Source organism: Penaeus chinensis, chromosome 11 (assembly GCF_019202785.1).
Source record: "Penaeus chinensis breed Huanghai No. 1 chromosome 11, ASM1920278v2, whole genome shotgun sequence".
Taxonomy (NCBI): Eukaryota; Metazoa; Arthropoda; class Malacostraca; order Decapoda; family Penaeidae; genus Penaeus; species Penaeus chinensis.
Genome location: NC_061829.1, coordinates 39,492,333 through 39,504,832, shown reverse-complemented (window position 1 = coordinate 39,504,832; position 12,500 = coordinate 39,492,333). Strand labels below are relative to the sequence as shown.

General features: G+C 35.2%; 2 protein-coding genes across 2 annotated transcripts in view; both read right to left on the bottom strand.

Annotated features, from left to right (window-relative positions):
- Positions 1-2,594, bottom strand: part of LOC125030550 (retinol dehydrogenase 11-like) — a 7,681-nt gene extending 5,087 nt beyond the window's left edge. Inside the window, exons 1-2 of the mRNA XM_047620656.1 lie at positions 2,393-2,594; positions 798-992 (exon numbers count right to left, since the gene is read on the bottom strand). Of these exons, the coding sequence (XP_047476612.1) occupies positions 798-992; positions 2,393-2,510 (313 nt within the window). The 5' untranslated portion in view covers positions 2,511-2,594. The remainder of the gene's footprint in view (positions 1-797; positions 993-2,392) is intronic.
- A 3,294-nt stretch (positions 2,595-5,888) lies between these two features.
- LOC125030805 (retinol dehydrogenase 12-like) overlaps positions 5,889-12,500 on the bottom strand; it is a 7,111-nt gene continuing 499 nt past the window's right edge. Inside the window, 7 exon segments of the mRNA XM_047621113.1 lie at positions 5,889-6,281; positions 6,603-6,665; positions 6,667-6,775; positions 7,716-7,835; positions 8,700-8,858; positions 9,676-9,864; positions 10,392-10,586. Of these exon segments, the coding sequence (XP_047477069.1) occupies positions 6,185-6,281; positions 6,603-6,665; positions 6,667-6,775; positions 7,716-7,835; positions 8,700-8,858; positions 9,676-9,864; positions 10,392-10,586 (932 nt within the window). The 3' untranslated portion in view covers positions 5,889-6,184.

The following is a 12,500-nucleotide window of genomic DNA, read 5'->3' as shown; positions in this document are numbered from 1 at the left end:
TTTTTCTTTGAACCATATTCATGTTGACAAGTGTATAAAAGGTATGAATGAGAATTAATATATTCACAATACACAGACTGTATTTGACCGGTTTTGATTATATCGAAATACACTCACTAACTGTCATTACTACATATATATAAATGTATGCTCACTCACTCTCACACACTCATATTGCATCTTCCATTTCATAGAAGTGGACACTAAGAATGACACAGCAAAACACATTCAGAGCAAGGAAGCTTCACTCCTATGCAAATGAACAGCTTGACATCTGGCACACATCTTTTGCAATAAAATTTCTACCATAACAAAATTTGCATTGGAAAATGTCACAGATATCAGTTTACAGAAAATGAAGACCCACTGCAACTTTATCAGAACAATGAGAAAAAGGGAGAGTTCCATGGTGGTAAATTTTCTACAGCTCAAATCTTTACTGGTGGGGATAAAATCTTCAATCAACAAGTGCCTGTAAATTTACCAAAATGCAGATGATTAAAATTTGCCAATCAATCCTACCAGACTTTGTGTGTAAACGATAGGAAATAACAATCCAAGATAAGTTATTTTAACCAAATAACTGATAATAATATATTGAAAAGGAAAATAACAACCTGTTCACATAGACTGGAGTATAAAACATCAGACATAAAATAATCAACCAATAAATAACATTAATAACATGGAGAATAAGAAAACTGACACAAATAAGAATAATAACAATGCTAGTGCCAATAACAATAATATCAATGCAAGCCTCAATAATAAGAGTAATATTACCATGAAAATCTCACCTCGACCACTAAGGTCACGAGCAGTCTCCCTCCCAATGCCCACATTGCAACCAGTGATAACAACTGTCTTGCCATCCAGGCGTCTAGTGGAACTGCAAATCCCACCCGCCAGAAATCGTCGAACAAGGATGATTATGCAGGCATGGAATGCAGCGCATGTGATGCAGTTCCCTCGGAAGTAGTCAACAACAGCCACTGGGGAAAAAGAGAAGGTGGCAGTTATCATGAAGCTAATACTTAGGATGGAAAAAGTCATAACAAAGATAATGATAGCCCTAATAATAGTATTAGTAGTAGCTGTAATAGTAGTACGGGAGGAGGTACAGCAACAGTAGCAGTAGCAGTAGCAGTAGCAGTAGGAGTAGAAGTCAGAGTCAGTCAGAGTCAGAGTCAGAGTCAGAGTCAGAGTCAGAGTCAGAGTCAGAGTCAGAGTCAGAGTCAGAGTCAGAGTCAGAGTCAGAGTCAGAGTCAGAGTCAGAGTCAGAGTCAGAGTCAGAGTCAGTGTCAGTCAGAGTAGGAGCAGTATGAGTAGGAGTAGAAGTCAGAGTCAGAGTAGGAATAGGAGTAGGAGTAAGAGCAGGAGTAAGAGCAGGAGCAAGAGTAGGAGTCAGTGTAGGAGTCAGACTTGGAGTCGAAGTAGTAGTAGGAGTAAGAGTGAGAGTGAGAGTAAGAGTAAGAGTAAGAGTAAGAGTAGGAGTAAGAGTAAGACTAGTAGGAATAAAAGTAACAATATAAATAATAATATTCAACAAAAATCATCAGCACCAAATTAATAAAACACGAAGAGTAAAGATATTCACAATCAGCAGCAGAAGAAAAAATACAAGTTGAAGACAGGCACCAAAAGAAAACTCCTGTGCACTTCTGATAAGTGTCACACCACAGAACTGAAATTTCCGAGGTGTATTTTTCTTGTTACGTACATTCGTATACGTTTGACCTAATATTTCAACTGCTTTTCTGTATTATAACATTTATTATGAATAAACTATGTCTACCATATGTCTACCATAATTTGACCTAAAGAATTTGTTTGCAAATAATGAAGGATCTATGTGATTCTGACAGTAACAGTGGACTACAGCAATCAAGAACTAATATACATAGATATATATATATATATATATATATATATATATATATATATAAATATATATATAAATATATATAAATATATATATAAATATATATAAATATATATATATATATATAAATATATATAAATATAAATATATATATATATGTTTGAATGTATGTATTTATTTAAAACACATATATACTGTATATATACTATATTTTTTATATTTATAATATATATATTTATCTATCTATCTATCTATCTATCTATCTATCTATCTATCTATCTATCTATCTATCTATATGACAGAGAGAGACAAACTGAGAGACTGACAGAGAGAGATAGAGAGAGAGAAAGATTGACAGACAGACAGAGAGAAAGACTGAGAGAAAGAAAGAACAAGACTGACAGAGAGAAAAAGGCTGACAGAGAGAGAGACAGAGAGAGACCAGTATGACATCGCAAATACATAAAACTGATACGTCCTTATCGTAAACGTGAAACTTCTGGAACTCACTCAGACCACAGAGGAAGGCTAAAACTGACGCTTCTTGTTTCAGAAAGAAATCCCATCCTGTCGTGAAGAACTTAACAGACAGCCAATTGAAGCTAAAAGACGATCGAATGGATTCCATATTAAGTGACGTAACGAGTAACAGAACGTGCAACTTTGTAGTCTCCCGTCACGGCTGCAACTGAACACCCATCGCTCGCACCTTGGAGATTAAAGATCGTGAAAAATACTAGTTGGCAATGGGGTGAGATACGGGATTATAGATTCATTAATCATTTTACAGATAGTAACTATGGGTATTCCATCATCCATATCAATATAATGCATACTATTAGTAATATCAGGTATGTTAAAATAAACCTATTTACCGGATATATATTTCGCTAGCGACATGCAAGAGTAATGCAGAGACAGAAACGATGGATTTTATATGTGTGATTTTGTGTGCGTGTGTGTGTGTGTGTGTGTGTGTGTGTGTGTGTGTGTGTGTGTGTGTGTGTGTGTGTGTGTGTGTGTGTGTGTGTGTGTGTGTGTGTGTGTGTGTTTACTTCTATCTACAAAGAGCTGCGATGAATAACCCAACCACTGTATTTATCATAAGCTCGGGTTTTCCACGCATCTACTCGTACATGTCGGACAATAAGGACTTCAAAATTTGGTTATTCCTGGAAAAAAATCACAAAACTGAACGTTTTCCTCAAAACGAATGAATAATGCCGTACTTCAAATTTCATCTGTTTTTCAGAACTTTATGTGGACTACAAGCCCTAACTTTGCTTGACTGATGATAAAGAGATCTATCCTGTTTTGGTATAATTATTTCCAATATCATCTAAAAAAAAGAAAAAAAATAGATTGGGAGTGCGAAACTGCAAAATCGAAAAATATCGAAAATTCGTTCATTATCGTTCATGATTTTGGTTGCAAATATTTAACTAAAAATGAAAATTGAGACAGAATAACAGAATGGAAGTTTCATTCGTTTGATTAAAAAAAAAAAAAAAAAAATCTCACCTAGATCCGCTCTATTTCTCCAATCTCTTTAGATCTTTCTCGACATGTTATTATTGTGACCTTTAGTTTCTTTTGATGACAGTTAAAAACATCGAATTGCACAGTTTTGAGACCTAACAATACTTACCTGTCTCCTTAAAGTCAGATTTCTTTCTTTCAAGTGGCTTAAATTGACTCTTAACGTTTTTTTCTTGATATTTTGGATGAGCGCTTTCGGACGCACACTCTTTTATTCTTTCTTGTTAAAAATGAAAATAACGATAATGAATTGTGTTGAAAAGGTAGATGTTTGCCGATCATAACCTGTTCATAAACACATTTCCGGTTTACCTTTTTGAGCTCGACCATGATTTATTTTTTTAGCTTTCCAAATTTGTGAATTTTCATAAAGAAAGAAAATCATTATATCTTCTCACTTCATTGAAAAACAAGGGGGAAATATAAGATGAAGATAGCCTTCCCATTGCCATTTCTACATTAAGATGAGTCAGTTCCATCTTCATGGTTCAAAATTTGCGTCCTACATTGCCGCCGGCAGGAAAATAAAATAAAATGATTTTTACACATTCACAAAACAGAACAATACGAGCCATTTGCACTTGAAAGTTTGCATGTTTATCTCTCAGTCATCATTAACATCAATTTAAATATCTTTCAATAAGACTGCATCTATAACTAACAGTTTCAAGCCTAGGCTCTTGCCTAGGCCGTGAATGAGTGTGTGTGTATATATATATATATATATATATATATATATATATATCATATCATATTCTGAGCAAAAGCAGGAAGAAGTGAAAATTCCAAAAAAATCTTTTTATTTGAGAATTTCCATGCTCGTATTTTGCATTCGATATCTATAATGCATTTACACTTTTTTTTTTCAAAGAAAATACGTCCATACATACAGCTGGTGCAGTAGACTAATATTATGTATAACTCATTTTATTGGTATGCTATATTAATGAGTGTAGAGTGTGAGTGTGTGCATATATAGTTACATAGCAAATATTCAACTTTTTCATGTAATTAATTCCAATATATTCTTTAGTGATTCTGTTATTATGTTTTACATGTAAATTCTTCGTTACCATTATTCTAAACCTTCCAGTTTGGATATCGATATCTGTTACAGCTGGCCTTATATTAGCATTCTTTGTCACAGTACCATTCCATTTAGCCATTGCCTTAAACTACTTGTTTATATTTATCTTCGTTATTCCGAAATTGATTCCCTGGCATACATGTTACTCTTTGTCCAACGTTGTGTGTGCACATATTAGAGAAAGCATTAAAAGTGAATTTACTGAGAGGTTCTACTTCTGAAATCTGACGGTTACATGGCAAAGTTGTGCCATTGCCTGTACAGTAGTATTGTACTGTGGCCTAAGACATTTTTATGCACTCTCCTGATATATATGTCAATATATCACATTCACTGTCTTCATAGGGCATTCACCTGTCATATAATTTGTCAGAGACAGATAGCAGGATAATGATGCGAATAATCATGTTTATTTATTTATTTATTTTACCCTTTATATAATAATGCATGTTTCCATTAAAATGTTAATGCATACAAAGTCACTGACAGTGCCTCCCTACTATGTATACTAAAGTGTGAACGTAAACCCTTAGTTGAAACGCGAGCCAGATGTTGTTTAAGTTTTGGAGCTGCAAATGCAATGCAAGCGCTAGCCTCCCTCGGGCCTCTTCCTATGGCAAACGGGCTTGCAAAATGAAGATTCTTTGCAATCTTAGACAAATATTTTGTTGCTATATCTTTGTTCTTGTATTTAATTATGTGGAATTATTTTGAATATAATTTTGTGTGTTATCCTTTATTCATGCTTTGTTCTTTATGAGTGATATGAAAAAAATGAAGGGTGATAATAAAAAAAATAACTGCATGTATGTGTGTATGTATATATATATATATATACATATACATATGTGTGTGTGTGTGTGTCTGTGTGTGTGTGTGTGTGTGTCTGTGTGTGTGTGTGTGTGTGTGTGTGTGTATATATGTATATATGTGTATATATATATAATGGTTGGTAAAGCTTTAAACAAATAAATGTATTAGACTTTCTTTATTTGAACAGATTGCCTTAGATTTCTAGTCATGGTATTATTAGATAGTATGGTAAAAAAAAGAAAAAAAAAAAGAGGTAGAGAGGTAAATGGACAAAGGTGATTAGATCATATGCGTGTGAAGAAGGGAAATGGGTTGTCAATTAAAAAGGTTGGGGGACTGCGTGAAGATTTATATATATATATATATATATATATATATATATATATATATATATGCGGTACTAACACCTTGTACCTTCGCAATTATTATCATCAATATTAATGTTATTGTTATCATCAACATTAATTATATCAACATCATCAGTATTAATGTTATTATTAGCAACAATATTAACATAATTATTATTATGATAATCTTTACTAATAGCTTCATTAATATGGCATTATTATCATCACTGTCGTTATCATTATTGTCAAAAAGTTCTCTTGTCCAAAATAATCGGTTTTCACGTCTGGCAACGCTGCGCCGGGATCAGTGAACGTTTCAAGTTCTGTATACACGTCCGCCTTCTTTCTTCAAAGGCAGTTTACCTGAAGCCTGATCTAATTGTAAACATTCAGCGAAGTGAGAAAAAGGACAGCACTGGATTAAGACGGCACTGCCTAATGGTAAGAGAACTGATAAGGCCCTTGTCTGCCATTCTTTTTCGAGTCTTCTCTCTCTCTTACTATTTCTCTAATTTCTTATTTAAGCTGAACCATCTTCTCCGACAACTGCCACAGTCGCTCGGCTATCTTGTCGTCCCTGGCAGTTGCCGAAGCGTAACCCGCCGCGCAGTCACTAAAAACAAAAGCAAAACAAATTAACGCACGAGATTTAATACTGGTAACAATATGTAATTTTGCCTTGATAAATCTTTGTTGATTTTGGATTTTATGTGGTTTAAAAAATAGGAGTATTACAAAATATAAAAAGGTAAATAATAATAAACAATGACGAGAAGATACTATAAACTGAAAAAAAAAATCATAAATTATTCATCCTAGCAATAAAACTTTTATTTTTATTATTCGCAGTTATAACTCTATTCAGGGTGCAGAGCATTTTCTTGAAATAAGAAAAAATGCAATTACCCCACCCAAAAAACAACAAAAAACTCACTTGAAGTAATAACTATAGTCATCCTGCTCTGCCTCCAGAGCGCAATGCAGAGTGGTCTGAGCTCTTGGAGATGAGCGCAGCGTACCAGGAGGACGCGAAAGTCCCCGCGACGTGCCTCCAGAGGTTGGACTGCACGACTCCCGGGTGCAGAGAGAAGACCTTGATCTTCGTGCCTGCGACAAGATTTCAAGCATGACTATGGGAGGGATTTGATGTATGTAAGTTAGTTCTTAGGATGTTTGTTTGTTTGTGGGTTCCCTTGATAAGTTCTTAAGCGTTTGTTCGTGGGTTTTCTTTGAGGAGTCCGTTTTAGCTTTAAGGTTCACAGAGACAATAAAAAAGAAGGAAATTCACGCCTGGAGAAGTGATATCTATGATCAGCTTTTGATGACTTTGGCAAACGTTCATGGGTGGATATGTCTATGGTCGTCGAGAGCGAGTCTTAGTGGATTTAGAAATTGAATAGTCCTATAGAGCGTTCGCGTGGTTATAGTTTGAGAGAAGCCCTCGTCCGGATCCGGAGACGACCTGTACGAGGGTTCTTCATGGCCGCGCTAGAATTTACTGAACAGATGATGTGAAAACGGGACGCAGTTTGGGCTGGGACGTGGTTCGTTAGCTTGTCGGGAGTTGAGAGTCTGCGGGTTTGGTTTGACTGACAGAGGATTTAGGTTCTTTTCGTTACTTTGTTTGTTGGTGTTTTGGGGGATAAACATCTATGTTTTTATATTCCATGTCATTACTTATATTATTGAGTTTTTGGTGGTTGTAGACCTATTGACATCATATATACATACTACATACATACATATATATACCTATATATATATATATATATATATATATATATATATATATATAAACATACATACATTTATATACATAGATATATGTGTATGTATATACATACATACATACATATATATATTTATATATATATATATGTATGTATATACATACATATATATATATATGTATATATATACATCTACATCTACAGATAGATATATATATGCATATACATAGATAGATATATGCATATACAAACACGTATGGAAATATATTTTTATGTGTGTACGTATAACCTTGCTACACACTATTTACACAACCTACCTTTCACCTTCTTCGCAAGACGGCGCGTAAACAGAATATTGGCCACCTTGCTGTTCGCGTAAGACTGGTTGCGGTCGAAGCCTTTCTCGTACGTCATGTCGTCGAAGGGAATAACGCCATCTAGGGAGACGGAAAGAAATCATGTTCCGTATGCTTGTCCCCAAGTCTGATTTATCCGGCACAAGCAAGGTATTCATGTAATTTCTATGTGACGGTGAACTCATCTATTGCAAAGATATTTCTGTATCAGGGAATGTGAGGTATGTTTATATATATATATATATATATATATATATATATATACATATACATATACATATACTTATATACATACAATAATATATACATATAGATGAAGAATGGTAAAACACTCTAGTTTGTGCACTGTGGGTTTTTCTAATATATATATATATATATATATATATATATATATATATATACATATACATATACATATATATACATATACATACATATACATATATACATATACATACATATATACATATACAAACATATACATATATATACATATATATACATACATATATACACACATTTATATATATAAATATATGCACACACACACATATATGCATACATATATATACATATATCTCCATACATTTATTCATTTATTTATATAAGCATATGTGTGTGGTGCGTATGTGTGTGTATGTGTGTGTGTGTGTGTGTGTGTGTGTGTGTGTGTGTGTATGTGTATGTGTGTATGTGTATGTGTGTGGGTGTATGTGTATGTGTATGTGTGTATGTGTGTGTTTGTGTGTGTGTGTGTGTGTGTGTGTGTGTGTGTGTATGTGTATGTATATGCGTATGTGTGTGTTTGTGTGTGCGTATGTCCAATATGCGCGCGCGCTCATAAAACTAACTCGTGATTTTTGTTTTTACTCTCGCTAATATAGCAAACAACATATAATGCTGAAAATTGAATAATGCAACATTGCACGACCCAAGGCAACTCACAGGAATGGGCCAAAGAACTAAGCGTGATCACCCGCGCCTCCTCGGAGTGGGTGAGCAGAGGGAGCAGGAGGTTCGTTAGGAGGAAATGCCCGAAGTGGTTAGTGCCCATCTGCATCTCGAAGCCGTCCTCCGTCTTGCTGTATGGGCAGAACATCACACCTACGGAAAATAAGAAAAGGTGTTATAGAAATAATTTTACACACACACACCTATATACATCTATATCTATCTATCTATCTATCCATCTATATATACATATATATGTATATACATATATATACACACATAAATATATATAAATATATGTGTGTGTGTGTGTGTGTGTGTGTGTGTGTGCGGAAATAACTGACAAATTTATTACCTGCTATATACCTGAGATTTAAAACTAGCACGTACAACATAGAAAATCATAGTAAAAGGAATACATAGTATTGCAAGTATGAACAAGAGTAAAACTCTGGGATCTGCGGTGGCTACAGTGAGGTTCGATGTCCGGAAGGAAAATCTCCATATTTTATAATATTCTTGTTCCAAGTATGCCAAAAATGATGAGTCTTAGATTTTTTATTACATTTTATATTCTTTAAGGTGATTTAATTCTTTGGTGCATATTGGAACATACTGTAAGCATTCCTTGGTTAAATTATAAATCCACGACCATCATTCGTAAAGAATATGCGTTTTGTCGCATTATAATGACAAGCAAAATTATGTCTTGAAGATTTTCCTCTAGAAAAAGAAATTTTATACGACAGGGCGTGAAATTTTTGCTCATCACTAACTAAAGTTCCAGTGTTTTGTCTTTTTAGTGTATGGTTGCAACTGTGCATGCATTATATAAAAAAAAATCTAGTTGTACAGGTTCTGCGCAGACCAATTCTACACGACTTTATATCATTAAGAATATACAACACAGCCAAAACTCTCATTAACAACTTTTAAAACTGTAGAATTGGATACGAGAATACCCTCATACCTGCATTATTGATGAGAATGTGAACACGCGTCACTCTGGCCTTGAGTTCCTCGGCAAAGGCCCGCACGGAGGCCAGGGAGGCAAGGTCCAGCCTCATCACCACCAGCTCCCCCCCAGTCCGACTTCCGATTTCCTTGGCTACTTTCTCCGCTGCCCTGGTGTCGCGGCAAGCCATGATGATCTTGGCACCTGCGGGTTGGTCACGGTTGCGGATTAGCTAATCATTCCTCGTGTGAGAATGGAAGTATTTATACCTTTCAACCTTTTCTCTTTCCTTCTTCTTCCTTATTCTCTACATTATAGGCCTACAGGCATCGACTTTTCGCTATAATAATAACAAAATAGGAACAACAATAATAATGATAAAATAATAATAACAAAACAGGAACAACAATAATAATGATAAAATAATAATAACAACAATAATAATGATAAAATAATAATAACAACAATAATAATGATGAAATAATAATAACAACAATAATGAAATAATATTAACAATGATAATAATAACAACAACAACAATAATAATAGTAATAATAATAATAACTATAATAATAATAAAAATAATAATAATAATAATTATAATAATAATAATAATAATAATAATAATAATAATAATAATAATAACAATAATAATGATGCACTAAAGATAACAATACCACTGCCAATACACCCAAAACAAGACCCAAATCAGACAAAGCGCCCACGCCCACCTCTGCCGCTGAGGTCCCGAGCCGTCTCCCTGCCGATGCCGACGCTGCAGCCGGTGATGACGACCGTCTTGCCGTCCAGGCGTCTGGCGGAGGTGCAGATCCCGCCGGCCAGGACCCTGCGGACGAGGATGATCAAGCACGCGTGGGCCGCCGTGCACGCCATGCTGTTTCCCCGGAAGTAGTCAACGACGGCCACTAGAGAGAGAGGAGAGGAAGGGGGTTTTCATGATGGTGACAGTAACAGCAGAAATATTGATAGTTTTGTTAATGATGGGGATATTGATAAGGGCGGTAATTATAACAATTATTAATGATACTAATAGTAATGGTAATGAGTATGAAAATTATAGTGATAACAATGATGGTAATTATGATAATAATAATAATATTATTAATATGATAACAATGGAGATGATAATAATAATAATAAAGATGATATTGACAATAATAATAATAGTAATAAAGATGATGATAATGATAATAATAATAGTAATAAAGATGATGATAATGATAATAATAATAGTAATAAAGATGATGATAATGATAATTATAATAATAATAATAATAAAGATGATGATGATGATAATAATAACGATAATATAATGATAACAGTATTAGTAATTGTAATACTTCTACTACTACAACAGCAAAATAACAGTAATAATAATACAGAATTGAGAGATGGCTGACACTCAACTGACAGCTTAATCATTTGAACCAGCTGAAGGGAGAAGCAGAAAGAGACATCCCTAACCCAAGCTTTCGGGTTCTAGTGTAGTTTGAAGTACGTGCAGTACCATTACTAAAACTTGATAATTTCAAATTCTGTTAACTTCTTACTAACATTCTGATGACGTTATAATAATCTTAATGTCAGTAATGAAAATAACATTATCAATATCAATAGTACTGGGGAAAAAAATCCTGCAAAGAAAAGGAATGGGGAAAAAACGAATTACTTTTTGGTGGTTGAGCCCTTGTAGAGCCATTTGCAAAAAAAAATAGTGGACACTACACAAACCGGGGTGAGCGGTTACGTCCCTATCTCCTTAAGCCATGACCTCCTAGGACGTCTCACGGGCCTCCTTCACCCTGGGATGTCAAGGGAGGAGGTAACCTGGTGGGCAAGATCATCCTCTGTGAAGCAAAGCAGGCGTCCGTATAGCCTGAGTTAGCGACCTCAGATTGTGCAAGTAACACTCTATGTCGCTCCCACAATTGCTGTTGGTTAGGCACATGAGCCTGTCAGATGTACCTTATGATCTAGCACAGTGCGTCAAGACGAGACTACAAGACATGGGATGACAACCGGGTTTCAATTCTGTAGAGCCAAACTAGCAGTATCAGTGCCTTGAAGATACAGCTTGGCTCTGCACAGATACCGACATCCCCAAATACTCTTTGTAGAGAGGGTTCATGGCATCTGTTGCCGATTTCCCAGGGGTGAATCCAGATTAATCGGTCTCGGATGCAACAGTAGCTGGTCTCTGATAAGTTTTAAAAAGATGAGCGAGAACTTTGCCTGTTATGCTGAGCACTGCAATGCCTTGGTAACTGCTACAGTCCTGTCGAACCCCCTTCCCATTTCAGAGAGGGATGACAATGGATTTGGACTACCAGATGGCAGCCAGGAAAGCATGCAAACCCCATGGGATAGGTCCATCACCAGTCATTAAATATTCGGCAGAGATGCCGAAAATACATGCTGCTTTATCACTCCTCAGCTCTGAGATCGCCAGTCTAACTTTAGTTAGGCCAAGGAGGTTCTTTGCCAATCCACTTGTTGTTGGATCAACCTGATACAGCTGCTCAAGTTCTCAGCCAGACATGTGAATCAAAATTCTGCGTTGCTCTTAGTTAGTCACCAATGGACTCCTCACAGCCAGATACTTCACTGAAGTTACCCAAACTAATGCGAACATTGTTTTAAGGACAGCTGACTGCCACAGATGTTTATATATATATATATATATATATATATATATGTATATATACATATATATATTTTTTTTTTAACAGCCATTCATTCCACTGCAGGACATAGGCCTCTCTCAATTCACTATTTGAGAGGTTATATGGCAGTATCACCCTCGCCTGATTGGATGCCCT